Source organism: Engystomops pustulosus, chromosome 3, assembly GCF_040894005.1.
Source record: "Engystomops pustulosus chromosome 3, aEngPut4.maternal, whole genome shotgun sequence".
NCBI classification, from domain to species: Eukaryota; Metazoa; Chordata; class Amphibia; order Anura; family Leptodactylidae; genus Engystomops; species Engystomops pustulosus.
Window position 1 is genome coordinate 110,522,021 of NC_092413.1, and position 24,899 is coordinate 110,546,919.

At 43.0% G+C, this 24,899-nt stretch overlaps 1 protein-coding gene across 5 annotated transcripts in view; it reads left to right on the forward strand.

Moving 5' to 3' along the window:
* Positions 1-24,899, forward strand: part of AK9 (adenylate kinase 9) — a 106,367-nt gene that overhangs the window by 36,274 nt on the left and 45,194 nt on the right. For all 5 annotated transcript variants that reach the window (XM_072141799.1, XM_072141798.1, XM_072141801.1 and 2 more), the window contains 3 exons: positions 4,485-4,565; positions 7,543-7,679; positions 23,438-23,594. In XM_072141799.1, coding sequence (XP_071997900.1) covers positions 4,485-4,565; positions 7,543-7,679; positions 23,438-23,594 — 375 coding nt within the window. The remainder of the gene's footprint in view (positions 1-4,484; positions 4,566-7,542; positions 7,680-23,437; positions 23,595-24,899) is intronic.

The following is a 24,899-nucleotide window of genomic DNA, read 5'->3' on the forward strand; positions in this document are numbered from 1 at the left end:
ACCTCAAATAAATTTGATCAAACTCATTCTCAGCAGCCAAAGATAGGAGCAGAATAGGCGTTTGGGTTCGATCAGCGACCTCTATCAGATCTATGAAGCCTCTTGTACCATCTCAGGAGACTCTCCCCCTGACAAATCCCACCTGATCTTGGTCTATCAGTCCCGGCAGAAGGAAAGCCATTCTGTCCGCTAATATTTTGGAGTATAATTTCAGCTTAGTATTTAACAAATTTGGCCTAAAGTTTTGTGGCCTATCCAGTGTTTTACTTAGGAAGAGTAATTATTGGCGCTTGAAGCATCTCCTTAGGGATACAACCAGTGTGTTGGATATCCTGGAATACTGTTAAGTGCGGAATTAAGATAAAGGCATGGTTCTTGTAATGATCATTCATAAGGCCTGGGGCTTTATTCAACTTTAGCGACCTGATAGCAGATTGGACATCTTCCATAGTAATGGGATGAGAGCGTAAATCGGCATGGACTTTAGATTGATACAGAAGGTTCAAAGAGTTTAAAAAATCTTCAATGTGAGATTGTTCTGTTTGAACCATGTTGGGGTCTAGTGTTATTCCCTAATGAATCATATCTAACTTTAATTCTACGTAAAGCATTTTCCTGTTTAAAAATTTGATAGGTACCACTGATGTTGAATGTCATTGATCATAGCCTCTATCCGAGAGCAGTAAGAGTGTGTCAGGCCTCTGGGGTAGTGAACCCCAAGGACACAAGCCGACACCTGGGGCCAGAATCAAAGTGTTACCAGGTCTTCACCAAAGCCTGCCGCAAAGCGGGTTGGATTTGCTGCAACGTGATACCACCAGGTCATTCCAGAGGCGCGACTTGTCCGCGGTGGCAGCCAAGGTCGAGGTACAAAGTCAGCAGGCAAGTTTGAGGTCAGGGACAGGCTGGAGGTCAGGACAGGTAGCAAAGATTCAGGGTCAGAGACGGAGCAGGAGGTCAAGGCTGGCAGCGGAGGAGCGTAGTTGGGAACAGGTCAATACACAGGAGTAACGCACAGATAATAGCTTTCTCGTGGCATAGTGCATGAAGATCCGACGGGGGATGCTAGAAGAAGCCGGGAAGGGACTGGCGCCAATCAGAGGTGTGCTGGCCCTTTATATTTACGAGTGCCAGCGCACGCCCTATGCGCCGGGGACGCGCATGCCAGGAAGCCAGGACGGGAGCAGGAGCGTGGAGAGGTGAGTGATGGAGGCATATCAGAAAGGGAAGGTTTGAAAAATACATGAAACATCTCTACTATTTTGGAATGATATTTTAGAATATGTAATATATGTTTTTGTAGTCGCCATAAGCGTGACATCTGTTGAATGCCCGATTCCTGTATTACTAGATGGATGGGGGCTTGGTCAGAACTACTAATAATGCCCATTTTCGATGATAAAATCTGACTACAATTGTGGTCTACCAGAAACAAATCAATTCGGGAATAGGATTTGTGGAGATGGGGAAAAAAAATACATCGGATGTTGCAATCTTCATACATCTAGATATGCCTCTACATGAGAAAGAGCAAACAGGTCAGAAGCTTTGTCCAAACTCGCCTTGTTGGACAATGTAAAAGCCAGTAACAAGAGCACTAAACCTTGCTTACATGAGGTTACTAGAGTACACTACACAGATGACACCAAGCAGTATAGTATAATACAGTCTTTGGAGGATGTTCATAGGCTTCAGGGTGACCTGGTCAAATTGAGTGTTTGGTCATCCACATGGCAAATGAGGTTCAATGTGGATAAATGTAAGTGTCACGGCGAGGACGCCGCTGCCTGGTCACGTGACTTGCAGTGTGACTGTATGGGTTAATTTAGCCTACTCAATCTTGCGCTCACTTTTCACTCAGGACACAAATTGAGCATAAATCACACTCCAATTAATCCGCTGCCACCACTTATTGCATTTACACTGGGACCAATAAGTATTCCACTCTACATCCACTCTTGCTTCTCAAGCAGTGACCTTGTTACACCACTAGAGATGCACACTCAGCTCTCTAGAAGTCACACAGCTAACCACACTTTACAAGGCTTTGAGTTTGCAGAGCATACAGGGACCAAAATTAAAGAAGTTTTAATTACAAAAGGCGTACAAAAAGATGTTAAAAACAAAAGAATTACAAAATAAAATGACACACAATACGGCAAAACAGTTATAAAATAAAAAGGGAGAAAAATGACAGAAACTTACAAATTAAAGTAAATCCTGATTCCTTGGAGGTGAAAGAAATATGGAACACACTAGGTTGTCTTAGCAGCCCCCATAGAGTGAACACTATTTCCTCCATATCACAATGTTTTATAAGATCTCTGCTTTGTTTAGATTTCAGAACCTCCCATTGATTAATTAGTCCACAGGGTCATTCCGGATCGGACAAAGTGTTAATGAGGGGGAGAGTCCAGGAATATTCAAACAGTTTCTTTGTTTCCAAATCCAGATGAAGGGATGGGGGTAGGTGTAGAGAAGAGGTGACCAAATGTATTTTGAAGTCAGAACAGACCAGTCTTCAGGTCATAGTTTATCAAACTGTAAAGACCTCCAGGATGTTGTAAAAGCTGCCTGGACGGTTCAATAGATGCCAACTGTCATATAGTTCAACAAAGTTAGTAATTGCCCTATAGTTAAACAACTCTTACACATTCAAGATTAATATTTACTTGACAGGAAGTTTATACACCTGGGGGCTAATAACACACAGGCAACATATTTCCTGTGGGGAATAGATCTTGAAGAGTCCCTTGTTGAGAAGGACCTGGGGGTACTAGTAGATCATAGATTAAATAACAGCATGCAATGTCAATCAGCTGCCTCTAAAGCCAGCAAGATCTTGTCATGTATCAAAAGTGTTATGGACTCTCGGGATAGGAATGTAATATTACCAAAGACATTGGTTCGCCCTCACCTGGAATATGCTATTTTTTTCCGGACGCAAAATCCATAAAAAGGATTCCCTGGAGCTGGAGAGGGTACATCGAGGAGTCAAAAAATGATAAGGGGTATGGAGTGTCTCAGTTATGAGGAAAGATGAAAACAACTAGATTTATTTAATATGGAAAAGAGACAACAAAGTGGGGACATGATTAATTTATATAAATATATTAATGGTCCATACAAATATTTGGGTGAAAAGAGATTTATTTAAATCAAAAGACAAGGGGGCACTGTCTGAGTCTAGAGAAGACAAGGTTAAATTACCAGAGGCGACAGGGCTTTTTTAATATGAGAACTGTGATTCTGTGGTATAGCCTGTAGGGACAGTAGGGGCCGCAGAGAGCTTCAAGAAGGGCCTAGATGCCTTTTTAAATCTAAATAACTGTCACACACGGGGGTGTGGGAGAGTCTCTTGGGGCTATAGTCTGTGGACATGCTGGACCACTGTGGCGGATGATGGTAATAGCTGCGACCCGGGACCGGAGTCTAAGTGGCCCCTGGTCTTCACAAGAGCCACCAGGGGTTCCACCAGGTCTCTCCATGGGTGCGACTAGGCCTATGGTGGCAGCCAAGGTCGGGAAACAGGCAAAAGAAACCACAGGGATGGATCACCGGAGCTGGACACAAGAACAGACGGCAGGACCTCGGCTGGATGGAAGGACCTCGGATGGATGGCAGGACCTCGGCTGGACGACAGGAATACAGGACTGCCAAAGGATTACAGGGCCGCCACAGGAACACGGGAATGCCACAGGAACTCGGAGGAACACTGGAGTACAGAGACATGGAGGAAACCTGGGAACGCTGGAAACACTAGGAAACACAGGAGGGCTTTCACTTCAGGAAATGACTTGAAGATCTGTCAGCGAGTATAGGGAGGTGCCAGATTATAAGGGTGCGCCGGATTAGCCAGCGCCAATTAGGGGGACGCTGGCCCTTTAAATCCAGAAGCGACAGCGCGCGCCCTAGAAACCGGGGACGCGCGTGGCCGAAAGCACTGAAGGCTCGTGGACAGGTGAGTCAGAGTCCGGGGACGGGGTAGGCCCATAGTGGAGCACGGGGTCACCCGTGACAATAACATTCACGGTTATGTGATTATATAGAATGTTTTCCCTTAAATCCTTAAATCCTTGGTTGTACTTGTGGACCTGTGTCTTTTTTCAAATATTTAAACTATGGGGCATATTTTTCATGAGGCATATATTTAGCAGTGCATAATTAGGGTAAGCGGAGAAGTGCTGAGCAGCCACCGGAGCGACAGAGCCTCATTATTATAAATGTTATAATTGTTTGTTTTGCAAAACCACTCAATTCAGGGATTAAACAAAATATGTTTCTGCATGAGTGTAGCTTCTCGAGGTATATTTCTTTCATAATGCATGAAAGCAAAGGCTGGATTCCTTCAGCCTACCGTAATTTAATAACTTTGTCAGTGTCATGAATCTTGAAATCTTTGTAATATTTTTAACTGTGAATGCTAAAAATATTTTAATGTTTTTCCAATATAATTTATGTTGTATTTTGTTTGGAAAATACAGGAGAATTGGATACACCTGAGGCAACACCAGTGCAAAAGGAGGAACTGATAGAGAAAACAAACGAAAAAAGTGAAGAATCTGGTACGGAAATGCAGCAACATAATGCTATTATACTCAAGAAAAGTGGGAACTCTCACTCTTTATTGAACCGGAAATACTAAAATATTTCATTGATACATCTTCTTTAATCAGTACTTGAAGCTCCTTTGGCAGCTTATACAGCTTCTAGTTTTCCTGTGTATGAGGCCACAAGGTTTAACCCCTTCCCGTATTCAGATGTTCAGGGAATCCAGGTACTTAGTGCATCCTGTCATTCCTCAATGTCCTGGAGATCGCATGGGCTCAGAAGCAGAGCCTGTGCGATCAGTGTAGTAGGTCGGCTGTACGTGACAGCTGGGCCTCTGCGCTAACAGTCAGGATTGCAATAGTCACGATCCAGGATTTACTTAGGGTAATTGAGGGAGATATATGAATCTGGTGCTTATTAGACCAGTGCAGAGTATGAATATACCAGTCTTTTGCTGCTCCATATTTTTTATTGTGTCTGATGCTGATAATAAATCTGGTGTAGTATCAGGCATCTTGTCCCTGTACCGTGTTGAATATTGTACAACTTTGCTTAGTGAAAATCATGTGAGTTTTTGTTTGAGCTTTGGCCCAATTGTGTTTAGAGTTTTTCATAGTTCACTCAGAGTTCAGTCTGAGTGCTATGCAACAATGCGCTTTCTTTGTAGTACAAATTCGGATGTGTCAGATTCTCCCTGCTCTCAGTTACTTCCTTGAAACTTGTGAAGGAAAAACTGACCACACTAGAATCCATTCTAGTGCCGTCAGTTTTTTCATGCACCCATAGACCTCAATGGGGTATTTTCCTTGGACTCACAGCAAAGTAGGACAAGCTCTGCTTTTGATGCATCACAATGCAGACGCACTGCGTGAAAAAAACTGATGTGTGTAAAGACGTATTGTACAGCTTTGTGTGAGTTTAGTGTGAATCCAATGCAATGACTTATCACATTGGACTTGCACAGAAAAAAACTCTTGTGGGCAAGGGGCCTAAGGTATCTCAGACAAACATCTTAACACATATTTTTTTTCTTGCTGTTCGTCTGCTTTGTGATGCTATGCTTCAAATGTAGGCTAATATGATGCAAGTCTGAGGAAAAAAACACCCATTCAAGTCTTTGGTGCATGAATAAATAACTGACAGCACTAGTGTAATCCTAGTGCATTCAGTTTTTCCTGCACAAGTTTCCAGGAAGGAGCTGAGAGCAGATAGAATTTGACATAGGTGTAAGATGATTTGGTGCCTAGAAAAACTGCATTTTTGGACACTTGGACTGAAGTCTGAATGAACTCTGAAAAACTATAAACACAGTTTATCCAAAATCTGATCAAACACTCATAATTTTCACTGAGCAAAGTCGTGTGATTTTCAACATTGTTTGTGGGCGGGGGGCCTAAGACTGACGAGTCGTACTCTGCACCTCCTATTGGTTTGTCCAGTTTGCTGCACCACAGTCATTCTTTTTTTGGCACACTGACTCTCCCTTTGGAAGTTACGACCCCTTTTCCGTACAAGTCGCAAAAGTGTCTAAAACCCTTAAAAAAGGTGGTGAATAGTGTTTTCCAGAATTCTGGCACATACAGCTTGATACATCTCTCCAATTGTCTTCAACCTTTTCTAGTCTTATATCCAGACTATGTTTAGTTAAAGCGTAACTAACCATTGAAGCTATTTTTTTATTGCAGGTGCAGGTGATAATAGTAAACTTTATAATATAACTCAGTTTTCTGCTCTTCTTTCTCCTGTACTGAACAGTTTAACTGACTTACGTTTCACAGCTTAGACATACAGAAAACAGGCTAAAGGTTCTGGATGTTTTATGCCAACCATCCTGTACCTGTAACTTGTTAATTTTGGAGATGAGATACAATTTTGATCCAGTAAGGAACCCTTTAAATGATTAAGCATATTGTTAAAGGTAACCTGTCTCAAGCATCCTCCCCCCCCAAAAAAAAAAATCACACACAATAACTTTTGAAATGTCTCTATAAAAGTTCCATTGATGTCTATATTTCTGGGATTAGAGAGGACAAAAAACATTCTGTGTTTGAGTTATGGAGGCGGGGAGGTCCAGAATACTGTCATGCTAATTGCGATTATTTTCCCCTTTCTGCCACCTTCATGCCAAGGGGGTGTGGAGGAGCAGTAAGGGGATAGCGGGCCACGAGGAGCATATCATAAATACCTCCAGTGACTTGGCTCTGCTAAACATTAACAACTTCCTCAGGAAGGAGGGGTTTGAGGGAAATCAACCTTCCTCATTCACCCCTCCCTCAGGAATTCTCTTCAGTGAGTCACATATCTCTCTCATTCATAAGTTGGATAGCAGTGTCAGTGAAGAGGACAGGTAGTTTGACTGTATTCTGGAGCTCCCTGCCTCCATAACTAGAACAAAGTACATAATTGAAAAGATATATTTTTCATAATTTTCACTGAGCAAAGTCGTGTGATTTTCAACATTGTTTGTGGGCGGGGGGCCTAAGACTGACGAGTCGTACTCTGCACCTCCTATTGGTTTGTCCAGTTTGCTGCACCACAGTCATTCTTTTTTTGGCACACTGACTCTCCCTTTGGAAGTTACGACCCCTTTTCCGTACAAGTCGCAAAAGTAAGGGGATAGTGGGCCACGAGGAGCATATCATAAATACCTCCAGTGACTTGGCTCTGCTAAACATTAACAACTTCCTCAGGAAGGAGGGGTATGAGGGAAATCAACCTTCCTCATTCACCCCTCCCTCAGGAATTCTCTTCAGTGAGTCACATATCTCTCTCATTCATAAGTTGGATAGCAGTGTCAGCGTCAGTGAAGAGGGCAGGTAGTTTGACTGTATTCTGGAGCTCCCTGCCTCCATAACTAGAACAAAGTACATCAATGAAAAGATATATAAAGACATCGAAAAGGTACTGTGTGTGGGTTGTAGGGGTTGGTTGGTGGTGACGAGTTCTCTTCAAGCTTCAATTTAACCTTTTTCATTTTTTATTGCATTTTAGCCCATGAAGAAGAAGTGACTGTTGATCATCCTGAAGTTCAAAAGATGGTAGAGGAAGCTATTAGGATAGTACAAGAAACCCCAGTAACACTAACTCCAGATGTATATGTTAGTGCACTGGATAAAGCAATTTCAGAGGTAAAGGTTATCAATATTTTCATGTATATATAATGATACCGCTCTTTCTAATGTTACATCAACATAAAAAAGAACTTTCACATTTGGACAACCCCTTTGACCTAAATGCTGCTGCTCAAATTTTTGTTTGTGCTGCTTTTCTTTTGAAGATATTACCTAAAATATAAAGTTCAAAAGGTCAGCCAGCCCCCCCACATTACCCGAATCAAAAAAAAGTTGTGTCAAATGTTTGAGCAGCAATAATTTTCTTTTGTGCCGCTATAGTTTTTAAGGTATGTTTAGGTGTTTACATAAAGTGTTTAGGATGAACTGCTAAAAAAAACCCTTAGTGACACTTCTCTGGTTTGATCACAAACACATTGGGGGACATTTACTATGGCGTTTCCGCTAGTTTTGTGGCGCTCTCACCCCATGTTCTGCTCTCCGACCTATTCAATAGTTGGCGGCGGCAGAAAAAAATGACTTTTTCCGCCCGCTCTGACTCTTCTCTGAAAAGGGGTGTGGCTTTGGCAGAGTGGAAACTCAGACACAACTAATAGTGCTATTGCACTATGTTTGCTGCCTCGTCACAGATTTTGGTCCCAGGGGCAGAAAATGGTCTCTGCACCAGAAAAGTATGTGCACAGCTCCACAATATTAAATGTGTATCTTGTTTCCGAGAACAGTTCGGTAACAAAGCCAATGCAGACACCGACACTTTATGTAAATGTCCCCCATTGTACTTTGAAAGGAATGAACTCTGATGACCTCTGGAAAAAATGATCATTCCATTAAAAACGATAGTGGCACAAACGAAAATTTCTGCTGCACAAACCAGCACAAACGCAGCACAAACAAGGTGGAGGGGCCAACTTCACTCAAGTCTCAGATGTGACTGCTCACACCAAAGCAAACTACAAAAGATTAACCCCTTAAGGACGCAGCCTGTTTGCAGGTTAAGGCTCGCAACTTTTTTTGGAAATTTGACCAGTGTCTCTTCCTGTGGTAATAACTTTTCAACGCTTTAAGATATCTCTGTGATTTTGAGATTGTTTTCTCGTGAGACATTGTAGTTTATGTTAGTAGTGTCATTTCGGTGATCCGTTCCTTTTTTGGGGGGTAAAAATTCAAAAATTTAGGAAAAATTTGAAAAAAATGACTATTTTCAAAGTTTCAAATGTTATAATTTTTAGACAAAAAGTGATACCACAAATTTTTTTTGATAGAAACCTTTTGCCATTGGTCTTCTTTTTATATCCATAATTTGTTTTACGTTTCCATTATTTTTATGGATGTGAGAAGGTTTGAAGTTTTAGTAGCAACTTCTCAGATTTTCTTGAAATTTGAAAAATGCGAACTTTTTGGTGATCAATTCAGTTTGGAAGTGCTCTATAAAGGCTTATGTACTATATACCCCCACAAGTAACACCATTTTATGAACCTAACATCTCAACCTATTCAAATCAGCATTTAAGAAGTCTGTTAACCCTTTAATTATTTTTCCGGAAGCATATGAAAATGGAGTGGAAATTTTGAAATTTCAATTTTTGATTTCAATCTTTCCAATTTAGCCCTAAAACGGATACATTCAGAAGGAATTTGAGGTAAATATATATTCCTAATTTCTTGCCCTGCTTCTTCCGAGTACGGCAATACCAGACATGTGGATGTCAGCTGCTGTTTCCCCGCACATCGATGTCCAGAACAGAGTTAGCGATACCGGGAATTTGGAAGGCCAATTTGGCTGCAAATATTTTGTGGTGCCACAGTGTAATTGAAGAGCCCCTGAAGTAAAAGTACAATAGAAAACCCCCCAAAATGTCACCATTTCGGAAACTAGACCCCTCAAAGAATTTATCGGTGGTTGTGGTGAGCATTTTAACCCCCGACACGCTGGTCAAAATTGAATGCAAAGTAAATGGTGCAGAGTAAAAATTGTGTTTTTATCTCAAAAATGTCATTTTAGTGCCTCATATACTGTGCCCAACTCATGCCACTTTAGACAAACACCCCAAAAATCATTCTGCGGGTTGTCCCGAGTACAGCAATACCACACATGTGCCAATAATTTACAGACTGGGCGCACAGAAGGGATGAGAACGGAAGGAGTGAAATTTTGATTTTCCAGCTCCGTTTTCACATGTTTGGATTTGGAGTGCCATGTCATGTTGGCAGGGCCCGTGAGGTGCCAGTGCAATAGAAACCCCCAATAAATGATACCATTACGGAAACTAGACCCCTCAAAGAATTTATCGGTGGTTGTGGTGAGCATTTTAACCCCCGACACGCTGGTCAAAATTAAATGCAAAGCAAATGGTGCAGAGTAAAAATTGCGTTTTTATCTCAAAAATGTCATTTTAGTGCCTCATATACTGTGCCCAACCCGTGCCACTTTAGACAAACACCCCAAAAATCATTCTGCAGGTTGTCCCGAGTACAGCAATACCACACATGTGCCAATAATTTACAGACTGGGCACACAGAAGGGATGAGAACGGAAGGAATGAAATTTTGATTTTCCAGCTCCGTTTTCACATGTTTGGATTTGGAGTGCCATGTCATGTTGGCAGGGCCCGTGAGGTGCCAGTGCAATAGAAACCCCCAATAAATGATACCATTACGGAAACTAGACCCCTCAAAGAATTTATCGGTGGTTGTGGTGAGCATTTTAACCCCCAACACGCTGGTCAAAATTAAATGCAAAGCAAATGGTGCAGAGTAAAAATTGCGTTTTTATCTCAAAAATGTCATTTTAGTGCCTCATATAATGTGCCCAACCCGTGCCACTTTAGACAAACACCCCAAAAATCATTCTGCAGGTTGTCCCGAGTACAGCAATACCACACATGTGCCAATAATTTACAGACTGGGCACACAGAAGGGATGAGAACGGAAGGAATGAAATTTTGATTTTCCAGCTCCGTTTTCACATGTTTGGATTTGGAGTGCCATGTCATGTTGGCAGGGCCCGTGAGGTGCCAGTGCAATAGAAACCCCCAATAAATGATACCATTACGGAAACTAGACCCCTCAAAGAATTTATCGGTGGTTGTGGTGAGCATTTTAACCCCCGACACGCTGGTCAAAATTAAATGCAAAGCAAATGGTGCAGAGTAAAAATTGCGTTTTTATCTCAAAAATGTCATTTTAGTGCCTCATATACTGTGCCCAACCCGTGCCACTTTAGACAAACACCCCAAAAATCATTCTGCAGGTTGTCCCGAGTACAGCAATACCACACATGTGCCAATAATTTACAGACTGGGCACACAGAAGGGATGAGAACGGAAGGAATGAAATTTTGATTTTCCAGCTCCGTTTTCACATGTTTGGATTTGGAGTGCCATGTCATGTTGGCAGGGCCCGTGAGGTGCCAGTGCAATAGAAACCCCCAATAAATGATACCATTACGGAAACTAGACCCCTCAAAGAATTTATCGGTGGTTGTGGTGAGCATTTTAACCCCCGACACGCTGGTCAAAATTAAATGCAAAGCAAATGGTGCAGAGTAAAAATTGCGTTTTTATCTCAAAAATGTCATTTTAGTGCCTCATATACTGTGCCCAACCCGTGCCACTTTAGACAAACACCCCAAAAATCATTCTGCAGGTTGTCCCGAGTACAGCAATACCACACATGTGCCAATAATTTACAGACTGGGCACACAGAAGGGATGAGAACGGAAGGAATGAAATTTTGATTTTCCAGCTCCGTTTTCACATGTTTGGATTTGGAGTGCCATGTCATGTTGGCAGGGCCCGTGAGGTGCCAGTGCAATAGAAACCCCCAATAAATGATACCATTACGGAAACTAGACCCCTCAAAGAATTTATCGGTGGTTGTGGTGAGCATTTTAACCCCCGACACGCTGGTCAAAATTAAATGCAAAGAAAATGGTGCAGAGTAAAAATTGCGTTTTTATCTCAAAAATGTCATTTTAGTGCCTCATATACTGTGCCCAACCCATGCCACTTTAGACAAACACCCCAAAAATCATTCTGCGGGTTGTCCTGAGTACAGCAATACCACACATGTGCCAATAATTTACAGACTGGGCACACAGAAGGGATGAAAACGGAAGGAGTGAAATTTTGATTTTCCAGCTCCGTTTTCACATGTTTGGATTTGGAGTGCCATGTCATGTTGGCAGGGCCCGTGAGGTGCCAGTGCAATAGAAACCCCCAATAAATGATACCATTACGGAAACTAGACCCCTCAAAGAATTTATCGGTGGTTGTGGTGAGCATTTTAACCCCCGACACGCTGGTCAAAATTGAATGCAAAGTAAATGGTGCAGAGTAAAAATTGCGTTTTTATCTCAAAAATGTCATTTTAGTGCCTCATATACTGTGCCCAACCCATGCCACTTCAGACAAACACCCCAAAAATCATTCTGCGGGTTGTCCCGAGTACGGCAATACCACACATGTGCCAATAATTTACAGGCTGGGCACACAGAAGGGATGAGAACGGAAGGAGTGAAATTTTGATTTTCCAGCTCCGTTTTCACACGTTTGGATTTGGAGTGCCATGTCATGTTGGCAGGGCCCGTGAGGTGCCAGTGCAATAGAAACCCCCAATAAATGATACCATTACGGAAACTAGACCCCTCAAAGAATTTATCGGTGGTTGTGGTGAGCATTTTAACCCCCGACACGCTGGTCAAAATTGAATGCAAAGTAAATGGTGCAGAGTAAAAATTGTGTTTTTATCTCAAAAAAGTCATTTTTGTGCCTCATATACTGTGCCCAACCCATGCCACTTTAGACAAACACCTCAAAAATCATTCTGGGGGTTGTCCTGAGTACGGCAATACCACACATGTGCCAATAATTTACAGGCTGGGCACACGGCAGGGGTCAGGAAGAAAGAAGCACAATTTAGGTTTTCAAGCTTCGTTTTCACTAGATTGGTAATGGGGGGTACCCCCGAGGTACCAGTACAATAGAAACTCCCAAGTAGTGAACCCATTTTGGAAAGGGCACCCCTCAAAGAATGTATGTAGGCTTGTATGATCATTTTAACCCCCAACACGCTGGTCAAAATTGAATGCAAAGTAAATGGTGCAGAGTAAAAATTGTGTTTTTATCTCAAAAAAGTCATTTTTGTGCCTCATATACTGTGCCCAACCCATGCCACTTTAGACAAACACCCCAAAAATCATTCTGGGGGTTGTCCTGAGTACGGCAATACCACACATGTGCCAATAATTTACAGGCTGGGCACACGGCAGGGGTCAGGAAGAAAGAAGCACAATTTAGGTTTTCAAGCTTCGTTTTCACTAGATTGGTAATGGGGGGTACCCCCGAGGTACCAGTACAATAGAAAGCCCAAGTAGTGAACCCATTTTGGAAAGGGCACCCCTCAAAGAATGTATGTAGGCTTGTATGAGTATTTTAACCCCTAAGGTGCTGGCTCAAATGTAATACAAAGTGAGTAGTGCAGAGAAACAGTTGTATTGCAATTTATCAAATATGCCATTGAAGTGACAAAAGTATTTTGCCCAACTCATGCCACTGGGGAAAAACACATCAAAAATCATTCTGCGGGTTACCCCGGTTAGGGCAATACCCCATAGGAGGCAATAATCTGTAGGATGGTGACACGGCAGGGCTCAAAAGGGAATAACTTGTTGGAGCACAGACATTGTACTTTTTTTTTTCTTTTTGGCATCATGAAAGATTTGTAGATGCCAATAGGGGCCAGTACAGTAGAAACCCCTAAGAACTGACCCTATTTTGGAAACTACACCCCTCCATGAATTAATCTAGGGGTATAGTTAGCATTTTAACCCCACAGGTGGACCCCTGAAAAAGTGCAAAATGGATAGTGCATAGTAAAAAATATCTATTATGTCATTTTGTGCCCAGCTGCTGCCATGGGAGACAAACACCCTAAAAATCATGATGCATGTTTTCCCGGGTAAAGCATACGGGACAGTAATCTAGAGGCTGGGCACATGGCAGGGCTTAGAAGGGAAGGTGCGGCATGATGTATAAGCTGTGCGTCAGGGTAACAACAGGGTACTCTAAAAATCCAGGGATGTATGATAAATTCGGAAGCAATCTTTCATACATAACCCTGGTTTTTCTGGGCATGTCTCACAGTGATGAATGGTGTCCTTCCGAATGCCATTTTTGGAGCACACCCTGCACCTCTTTTGTGACCTTCCCTTGCTGGCTGTTTGGGGAACTACTCCTGGAAAGTGCTGCCCTGGTACAATACGTGATGTGGCCTCACTTCCAGATGTGCTAGCACTCCCCCCTTCCTGGTCTCCAAAAAGAAAGTACTTTATTACCATCTCTTGAAATTCCAGGAAAGTTCCCCTCTGGCCGGCATATCGATGCAGCACATAAGCATTATACAATGCCATCTGCATGATGTGCACGGCCAGCTTCTTGTACCACACCCTCGACTTCCGCATGGCATTGTACGGCTGAAGCACCTGGTCAGACAAGTCCACCCCTCCCATGTATTTGTTATAATCTAAAATACAGTCTGGCTTGGGGGCTTCTGCACTGGCACCTCGTACTGGGACAGGGGTGGTGGTGTGCTCATGTATTGTGGTTAATACAAGGACCTCTCTCTTGTCCTTGTACTTAACACACAATACAGAGTCGCTGCATAGTGCCCTGCTTTCGTGCCTTTTAAGTTTTTGCCCAAGCAGCGACTTAGGGAGACCTCTCTGATTTCTGCGTACAGTGCCGCATGCCGCAGTATTTCTGGAAGTGAGGCACTTGAACAGGGTGGTGCTGGTGTAGAAATTGTCCAGGTAGAGGTGGTAGCCCTGGTCCAGCAGTGGGTGCACTAAATCCCACACTATCTTCCCTGTAACACCCAGGAAGGGGGGGCATTCTGGGGGCACTATAGAGGAGTCCTTCCCTTCATATACCCTGAACTTGTATGTGTACCCTGATGAACTTTCGCACAGCTTATACATTTTCACACCATATCTTGCCCTCTTATTGGGCAGGTACTGGCGGAATTGAAGTCTCCCTTTGAATTGTACTAGGGACTCGTCTATGCTTACATGTTTGGCGGGAGTATATGCCTGGGCAAACTTGGCACTAAAATGATCTAATATGGGCCTGACCTTAAATAACCGATCATAACTGGGGTCACCTCTGGGTGGGCACTGTGTGTTGTCAGTGTAGTGCAAAAACTTATGGATGGCTTCAAAGCGCATCCTGCTCATTGCCATGCGGAACATGGGGGTGTGGTACAGTATATCTGTGCTCCAGTAGTCCCTGATTGAAGGCTTCTTTACTATCCCCATAAGGAGTATTATGCCCCAATACTTGTACATCTCTGCTGCAGTGACAGGGGTCCACCTGTAGGGTTGTGCATAAAAGGACGTGGGGTTTTGGGCAATATGTTGTGCAGCGTAGAGATTTGTCTGAAATATAATAATATTTAGCAGCTCCTCATCAAAAAAAAACTTAAAAAAGTCTACAGCTCTGAGCCCTGTCGTGTCAAAGTTAATGCCAGGATGGCCCAAAAAGTCAGGGACCTGAGGGGTATAATTATCTGGGGCTACCCATGTGGGGTCAGTGGAAGCCCCAGACGCTTCTCCTGCAGAAGTCCCAGAAACTTCTCCTGCAGAAGTCCCAGGCACTTCTCCTGCAGAAGTCCCAGGCACTTCTCCTGCAGAAGTCCCAGGCACTTCTCCTGCAGAAGTCCCAGGCACTTCAATTGCAGAAGTCCCTGGAACCCTACGGCGCCTTCTTGGGGGTCCTTCCAGGTCACTGGAAGATGAGCAGGAGGATGATGATAGGTAAAAGGGACCATCATCCCCACTAGCTGACTCGGTGTCAGAGGCAAGCATGTTATATGCCTCCAACACGGTGTACGTCTTCTGAGACATTGCACACAAAAAAAAATAGAGAACAAGAAAAATTAGATAATGTGCACCAAACTACACGGATAAACCGTCTAGCAGGCACACAAAAAAAAAATATAATGCACACCAAACTACACGGACAAGCCGCACAGATGGCACACACAAAAAATAATGTGCACTAAACTACACGGACAAGCCGCACAGATAGCACACAAAAAAAAAAAGATAATGCGCACCAAACTACACGGACAAGCCGCACAGATGGCACACACAAAAAATAATGTGCACTAAACTACACGGACAAGCCGCACAGATAGCACACAAAAAAAAAAGATAATGCACACCAAACCACACGGACCAGCCGCACAGATGGCACACAAAAAATAATGCGCACTAAACTACACGGACAAGCCGCACAGATAGCACACAAAAAAAATAATGCGCACTAAACTACACGGACAAGCCGCACAGATAGCACACAAAAAAAATAATGCGCACTAAACTACACGGACAAGCCGCACAGATAGCACACAAAAAAAAAGGTAATGCACACCAAACTACACGGACAAGCCGCACAGATGGCACACACAAAAAATAATGCGCACTAAACTACACGGACAAGCCGCACAGATAGCACACAAAAAAAATAATGTGCACTAAACTACACGGACAAGCCGCACAGATAGCACACAAAAAAAAAGGTAATGCACACCAAACTACACGGACAAGCCGCACAGATGGCACACACAAAAAATAATGCGCACTAAACTACACGGACAAGCCGCACAGATAGCACACAAAAAAAATAATGCGCACTAAACTACACGGACAAGCCGCACAGATAGCACACAAAAAAAAAAAGATAATGCACACCAAGCCACACGGACCAGCCGCACAGATGGCACACACAAAAAGTAGCTATGTACGGGTACACCTACGGCGTTCTGGAAAAAAATATTACCAGGCACCGAAAAAAAACCTATGTGCACCGCGCAAAAAGGCGCTACAAATGCACCTAGCTTGCCCTAAGACAAACTAACTACCGCTAAGATTGCTAAAGATTCTGTGCAGCGCTATTCACACGGCGCACTGAAAAGTGCGTCCAGTGCAGAACAACGCTAACACAGCGCACTGAAAAGTGCGTTTGGGTTCAGAAGGGACAGACAGGGAAAAACGGAAGACACGTGGGATCACACAAGGCGATCACACAGGGAACACACAGGACACAGGAAAAAACAGATAGGATGGGAATTTGTAGGGAACAATAGGGATCAGATAAGGATCAGAACACTATTTATAGTGTAAAAGTGTATTTTGGTGCACACAGTAACGCTCTCTCCTCTCTCCAGCGATACCAAACCAAAATGGTGCCGCTGGAGGAAGAGGAAAGTGCTAAAAGCACGTTTTTTAGCCTAAAATCGCTGTAATTGGCCAGTCAGGTTTGACTGGCCAATCACGGCGATCGGCGGGCGGGACCAATTTGATTGGTCGGGTGACGGAGACAGGAACTCCTCCTGCCTCTGTCACCCAAATTTCAGCCCGATGTCACCACGTCTCGCGACGTGGTGACAATTCTAAAATAGTATGCGCTCGCGCAGTAGCTGTACTGCGCTGAGCGCCAATAGTGGGAAGCTGCGCAGTACAGCTACGGCGCGGAGCGCTAAGGGGTTAAAAAAGGAGTGAGTATTTTACCCCTATTTGTTTGTACTGCATATTCTGCTATATCAGTGGGTATATCTGTCGATGTCCAGCGTGGTTTACGTAGTTGATGAGGTTCTTGCACTGCTCCCTGAGCACCAGCAGTGCTTTGTATATGTTAATAAGCTTAACGCCTGCTGATTCCTTGTAAAACAGAAACACAGGTGAATAAGGCTGTGGCATCACCAAAACTCTGAATAGAAAGCCCACATCCTTTACAGCAATCCTGATACAGGTGACAGCTTGTATTGATTTTCTCAGTTCAGCTCCCTTTGTTGGTCAGTGTTGTGGGAAAACTACAATATAAAATGTAATCTTAGGGCTCTGAGGGCATTACCGAAGCACTTCCATGCTCTGGCCGTATGCACCCACAATGCTTCTGATCCAGCCACTGCCACCTCACACCCCCCCCCCCCCCCGTCATTTATCTGCTTCAAGAACTTTCTGACATCATCGGGAGGGCCGGAGGGGGTTAAAAATGCTGCTGGAGACAGGGCTACATCTCCACCAATCAGGCTGAAGTAAACAAAACCCACGGTCTACTGTGTGCCGCTGAGGCTGGAGTGCGGGCATTCTGTCAGAAATAAGAAGAGGAGACGGTGTGCGCAAAGTTCAGAAGGAAAGTCTGCCATTTTCAGTTAGAGGTGGGATGGAGGGGGCACAAGGGTGAGGTGCGGGGCTCAGAAGAGGTGGATAGGGTAGCACGGAGGTTTAAGGGGGGTTGTTGTGTGACTCATTTTATATATAGGCTGTTCATATGGTTGTCGTGGTGGGGAATATGTACTGTATATGAATATATACACTCACCGGCCACTTTATTAGGTACACCTGTCCAACTGCTCATTAACACTAAATTTCTAATCAGCCAATCACATGGCGGCAACTCAGTGCATTTAGGCATGTAGACATGGTCAAGACAATCCCCTGCAGTTCAAACCGAGCATCAGTATGGGTAAGAAAGGTGATTTGAGTGCCTTTGAACGTGGCATGGTTGTTGGTGCCAGAAGGGCTGGTCTGAGTATTTCAGAAACTGCTGATCTACTGGGATTTTCACGCACAACCATCTCTAGGGTTTACAGAGAATGATCCGAAAAAGAAAAAACATCCAGTGAGCGGCAGTTCTGTGGGCTGAAATGCCTTGTTGATGCCAGAGGTCAGAGGAGAATGGGCAGACCGGTTCGAGCTGATAGAAAGGCAACAGTGACTCAAATCGCCACCAAGGTAGGCAGAAGAGCATCTCTGAACGCACAGTACGTCGAACTTTGAGGCAGATGGGCTACAGCAGCAGAAGACCACACCGGATGCCACTTCTTTTAGCTAAGGAAACGGAGGGTACAATTTGCACAAGCTTATTGAAGTTGGACAGTAGAAGATTGGAAAACGTTGCCTGGTCTGATGAGTCTCGATTTCTGCTGCGACATTCGGATGGTAGGGTCCGAATTTGGCGTCAACAACATGAAAGCATGGATCCATCCTGCCTTGTATCAAGGGTTCAGGCTGGTGGTGGTGGTGTCATGGTGTGGGGAATATTTTCTTGGCACTCTTTGGGCCATTTGGTACCAATTGAGCATCGTTGCAACGTCACAGCCTACCTGAGTATTGTTGCTGACCATGTCCATCCCTTTATGACCACAATGTACCCAACATCTGATGGCTACTTTCAGCAGGATAATGCGCCATGTCATGAAGCTGAAATCATCTCAGACTGGTTTCTTGAACATGACAATGAGTTCACTGTACTCAAATGGCCTCCACAGTCACCAGATCTCAATCCAATAGAGCATCTTTGGGATGTGGTGGAACGGGAGATTTGCATCATGGATGTGCAGCCGACAAATCTGCGGCAACTGTGTAATGCCATCATGTCAATATGGACCAAAATCTATGCCACGAAGAATTGAGGCAGTTCTGAAGGCAAAAGGGGGTCCAACCCGTTACTAGCATGGTGTACCTAATAAAGTGGCCGGTGAGTGTATACATATATATACTCTAGTATAAGCTGAGTTTTTCAGCACAAAAAATTCATTCAGCTCCTCTTTGGGTCATTCGGCTCCTTTTCGGGTCCCCTCGCGATGCCGACGGCTCACAAACAATGGCGTTGGCAAGTGGTGGACGTCATTGTGTATGCCTTGCATGCGTGGGGACCTGAAGAGGAGCCGAATGACCGGAAGAGGACCCAAAGAGGCAACAGAGCATCAGAAGCAAGAAGAGGACCTTTGCATACTCTGGTCAGAGGCTGGCCGGCTATATACTGGGGGGCATGGGCTGACTATATACTGGGGGGGGCTGGCACTTTACTAGAGGAGGCTGGAAGGCTATATATTACAGGGGGCAGGCAAGCTATATACTACATGGGACTGGCAGGCTATATACCACAGGGGGCTGGCAGGCTATATACCACAGGGGCTGGTAGGCTATATACTACAGGGGCTGGCAGGCTATATACTACAGGTGCTGGCAGGCTATATACTACAGGTGCTGGCAGGCTATATACTACAGGTGCTGGCAGGCTATATACTACAGGGGCTGGCAGGCTATATACTACAGGGGCTGGCAGGCTATACACTGGGGGATGAGCTGGCTATATACTAAAGGGGCTGACAGACTATATACTGCAGGAGCTGGCAGGCTATATCTTGCTGGCCGGCTATATACTAGGGGGGCAGGGGCTGGCAGGCTATATACTGTGGGGCAGGGTTTGGCAATCTATATACTGGGGGGCAGGGACTGGCAGGCTATTTCCTTTATACTGGCTGGAGACTGTGACCAATTCATTTCCCACCCTAGGCTTATACTAGTGTCAATAGGTTTTCCCAGTTGTGTTAAAATTATGTACCTAGCCTTATACTGGGGTCGGCTTACACGGTGTATATATATATATATATATATATATATATATATATATATATATATAATATATATATAAAGATTCAAAGAGGTGAGGCAGCACTCGGGAAAAGTTATGAACTCGGGTGCAATTCCCAGGACCTGAACCAAGGTCCATCAAACCATAGAACAGCAAAAAAAAGGCAGCACTCTGAGATTTGTGGAAATCAGAAAAACATACTCATTTATTCACACATGAGTCAAGGCTACGTTTCGGCTCCTTGCATCTGGAGCCTTTCTCAAGCCAGCTTGAGGCCGCATTCACACAATGCGTTGCGTCCTGTTTTTTGCTGCATCTCTGACGCATTCCAAAGGCTTGCGTTTTAGCAAATGCAGTAAAAATGCAATGTAACCTTAGTATGCAATCAAGGAAGCCTTTGGAATGCATCAGAAATACAGCAAAAAACACGACGCAATGCATTACGTGGCCTGAATCATCCAATGTTGTCCTAAATGACTCATGATGATAGATATAATCCACCTGTGTGTAATGAAGTCTCCATATAAATACACCTGATATTACAGTCTCAGGGTGCTGTCACACGTCGCGTTTACTGCATGCGTTTAAAAACGCATTGCTACAGCTGAAGGGATTTTTCCCTAATTAAACAGCTGTTAATGCTTGCGTTTACAAAACGCAAGTGTTAACACATTGTTAACGCATGTGTTAACATCGCGGTTAACGCATGCGTTTTGTAAACGCAGGTGTTAACAGCTGTTTAATTAGGCAAATCTCCCTTCAGCTATAGCAATGCGTTTTTAAACGCATGCGGTAAACGTGTGACCACACCCTCAGGGTTCTGTTTAAAGCGCAGACAGCATCATGAAGACCAAAGAATACACCAGGTGGGAGAAGTTTAAAGCCGGATTTGGAAACAAAAAGAATTCACAAACTTTAACGCCTTAATGCTTCCGTAGTTCGTATTCAGAGACATACTAGTACGGCATGAGCGCACAGTGAAAATCACAGTCACCATGTCAGTTAGGTGATGAAGGCAGAAGAACCTCCTGCCGATGTCAACCGGCCAATCAGATCAAACCTACTTTGACAATCACAGGGTTCTACTTATCTACCTATCTGAACCCTCCTGATCCTCTCCGTCGTCTTGTGTATTTCCTGTGTGATCACCTTGCATGTGTTCTGCATGTGCTCTGGGACCTATGCCAGAACCTATGCCAAGTCCAAAACTAAGCCAGATCCGACCTGGTGTAGTCGCAGGTTTTTCCACTATTATGCAGGCACAGGGCGGGAATGCATTTTACCAGTGACTTGTAACCACATTCTAAGGCTAGGTGTGTTTTTAAAAGCAGGAGCTTTTGCATGTTTACTATGCGTTTGGCTGGTTTGAACCCATTTATCTTTATTTCTGGAAATGTAATCATCTGTGGTAACATTTTCACAGCTGCTTACACTTCCAGATAACGGATTAAAACCTGCCAAACGCATGGTAATCATGCAAAAATTCATGCGTATTCAGAACATTCGCACCAAGGACACACCGGGGCAGATTTCTCAAGCTGTCTGAAAGTCAGAATATTTCACAGCTTAGCTTTCATTTTAGCAGTGCTCTTGAATATTTTAAAGGGGAGCTGTGATTGGTTGCCATGGGCAACTGGAAATATTCTGACTTTTAGACAGCTTGATAAATCTGCCCAACCGTGTGACCACAACCTCACACGTTCTGAATGGATTGCATTTCAAAGCACAATCCAGACCGAACAGGTAGGGGATAAGCCCAATCACATATACAGAAACGTATGTGATTGGCAACAAGCACCTAGTGTTTTGCATTGTTTACATTTCTGCTAAAACACAGATCCGATTAGGCTTTGGTGGCTGCCACGCGTTGCGTTCTTGGATCGTTTATAGACTGTTTTTGACGGACTGAAAACGCATGAACTGACTTTTTTGTAAGCTTACCATGTGTTTGGATGGTTTTAATCTGTTTCACAGCTGCCTACACTTCTAGAAATGAATATAAACATGTTCAAAGCAGCCAACGCATGGTAAACATTAAAAAACGCATGCGTTTTTAAACAGACTGAAAACACATGCTTTAAAATGGTCCAATTATTTTGTAAAAGCAACACAGCTCATCCTGTAATAGCAGCAAAAAGTGGCCCTACAAAGTATTAACTTAGGGGGCTGAATAATATTGCACGTCACTCTTTTGAGCTTATTATTTTTTACAAAAGTTTAAAATATCCAATATATTTTGTTCCATTTTACAATTGTGTCCCACTTGTTGTTTATTCTTTACCAAAAATATTACAGTTTTATATCTTTATGTTTAAAGCCTTAAATGTGGCAAAAGGTAAAAAAAATCAAGGGCCCCAAATACTTTCGCAAGGCACTGTATGGATGCAGAAATAGGCACTGTATGGATGCCTAGTTTTTCAGCACAAAAAATGTGCTGAAAACCCAAACTCGGCTTATACTCTAGTAAAAAAAAAAATCAAAACTCACCTTTCCGGCTTCCCCTGCTGCTGGCTATATACTGTGGCAGGGGGCTGGCTATATACTGGGACAGGAGGCTGGCTATACACCAGGGTAAATGAGCTGGCAGGCTATATACTGGGGGGCAGGTGCTGGCTATATACTATGGGGCAGGGTCCGGCAGGCTATATAATGGAGAGGCTGTGACCAATGCATTTCCCACCCTCAGTTTATACTCGAGTCAATAGGTTTTCCCAGATTTTTGTGGTAAAATTAGGGGCCTCGGCTTATACTTGGGTCGGCTTATACTCGAGTATATATGGTAAATATATATATATATGTGTGTGTGTGTGTGTAAAAGCATAAAATATAGCAACACACTGGGATTTAAAGTGGCTTTTTGTCCTCGGAATTTATTTTTTTTATAATAATAATTTTTTTACTGCTTCCCAGTACACGGCATGGAATATTCAGTTCCATCTCTATGAAATGCAATTTGTTACACAGAAAACAAGCCCTCATACAACTCCTTACATGGAAAAGAAAAAAGCTATAGATTTATGAAGGTGTAGAATTAAAAATGGAAATGCAAAAACATAAAAAGGCCTCGACATTAAAGGGTTAATATTGTCTTAACTTTATCCTGGAAGCTTGCACTGTAGTAGGCTTTTCGTATAACTGGGATCAAGCTCAGTTTGCCAGTAGATGTACTATTGCATACTAGTTGTAGTGTTCTTACAATATTAGGATGCAATGTCATGTACTGTAGATACATGCTATAAGCATTGTGTTCTGGGTGTACACAACTGACATCCCCTGCATAGGCCAGGAAATATACATGCCTTCCTTGGTTGAACTTGATGGACAAGTATCTTTTTTCAACCGTATTAACTATTAACTATCTTTATCATTTTACAGTTCAATGCAGAAAATAAAGAGCGATTTCCTGGTGCCCCCACTGTGGGAGGATGGGTGTTAGATAATTTCCCTAATTCCCCTAATTATTGGATACCTTTGGTGGAAAAGGGACTTCTTCCGGACACTGTCATTTGTTTAAAGAATCCAGTGGATAATGGTATGTAAATTACAATGTTTTCTTTTTCATTATTGTAAACATAAAATGGAAGTTTTGTCACTATAGGAGGTATTTCATGCAATTTGTCTTTATACATTTTAGATTTATTATGTAGACTTGCATGCCCTATATCAAAGCAGAAATAATAACACTGTAACTGGACATATTGCATGATCAATTATGTAAGATATCTAGGTTACTAAAATATCTTCTGTTACAACTTGTAATAGTTCATGTGGTAGAAAATGGGAACAATAGGGAAAACATGATACAAGAGGCCACACACTCATTCTCATAAATGTGTTAAAAACATTTGGGCAGGGCAGGGAAGAAGTGAGGCCAAATCTAATTTACCTTTGACCCCCTTCATGACTGAGGTTCATTGGTGCCTGACTGTCCAGGTCAATTTTTCCTATATGCTTCTAACAATATCTTTTGAAAAGCTTTACATATAATAACAATTTTACTTTGTTTTTTTCATGACAAGAGAGACTTTAACTTGATAGGATAGTTTTATTAATTACATATTTTTTTCTTTATAAGATTTACTAATAATTGACTATAAATGTGAAAATAAGCTTTTTGTCATTAAAGTTTTTCTTATAAGTAGTAGCACAGTATAAATTTTTACCAAAATATGTTATAAATATTTACAGCATCATTCCATCACCCTTTCCCAGGTTCAGCTACAGATAATAATAATAAACTTTATTTATCTTTATTTTTAGCGCCAGAGGCAGAGGGTGCATATACTTCTACGCTGCTTCCATATTCTGACTTCAGCTGACAGGCTTGAAGGGGCGACAATTCAAACCCCTAAATCTCCTGAACCCTTCCAACTTGGAAACACAATTTTGGAGAGTCTTCCCTTTAATATGTCACTTCACAGAACCGAGGATATCCAGTCTTTAAGGGTGGAAATCTCTGGTTCTGTAAAGCATCCATACACAATCCAGATATCATATTAATTGTGATTGTTCCTTGGTGCCAGGATTCAGGACATATATAGCCGTTTTATGTTGGTCACTGTCATGACATTTGTAAACATCCTTTCTGCATGGGGCATGGGCATAGGAAGTATATAGCTGTATGGCAGTCATGAAAGGGTTAAGGAAATCTACCACCAAAATAAATAAAAACTAAACATACTCACCTATCATCTTCTTCACCTGGATCCCGCCTTGTCTTCTTCAAGCTCAAATGATGTTAGCCTGAGCACCTCCAGCTCATTTTTTAAAAAGTTATTTTCTCTGCAATTGTGCCCTTTCTTTATGCACTAAAAACCGTTTAGAAACGGGCACGCAA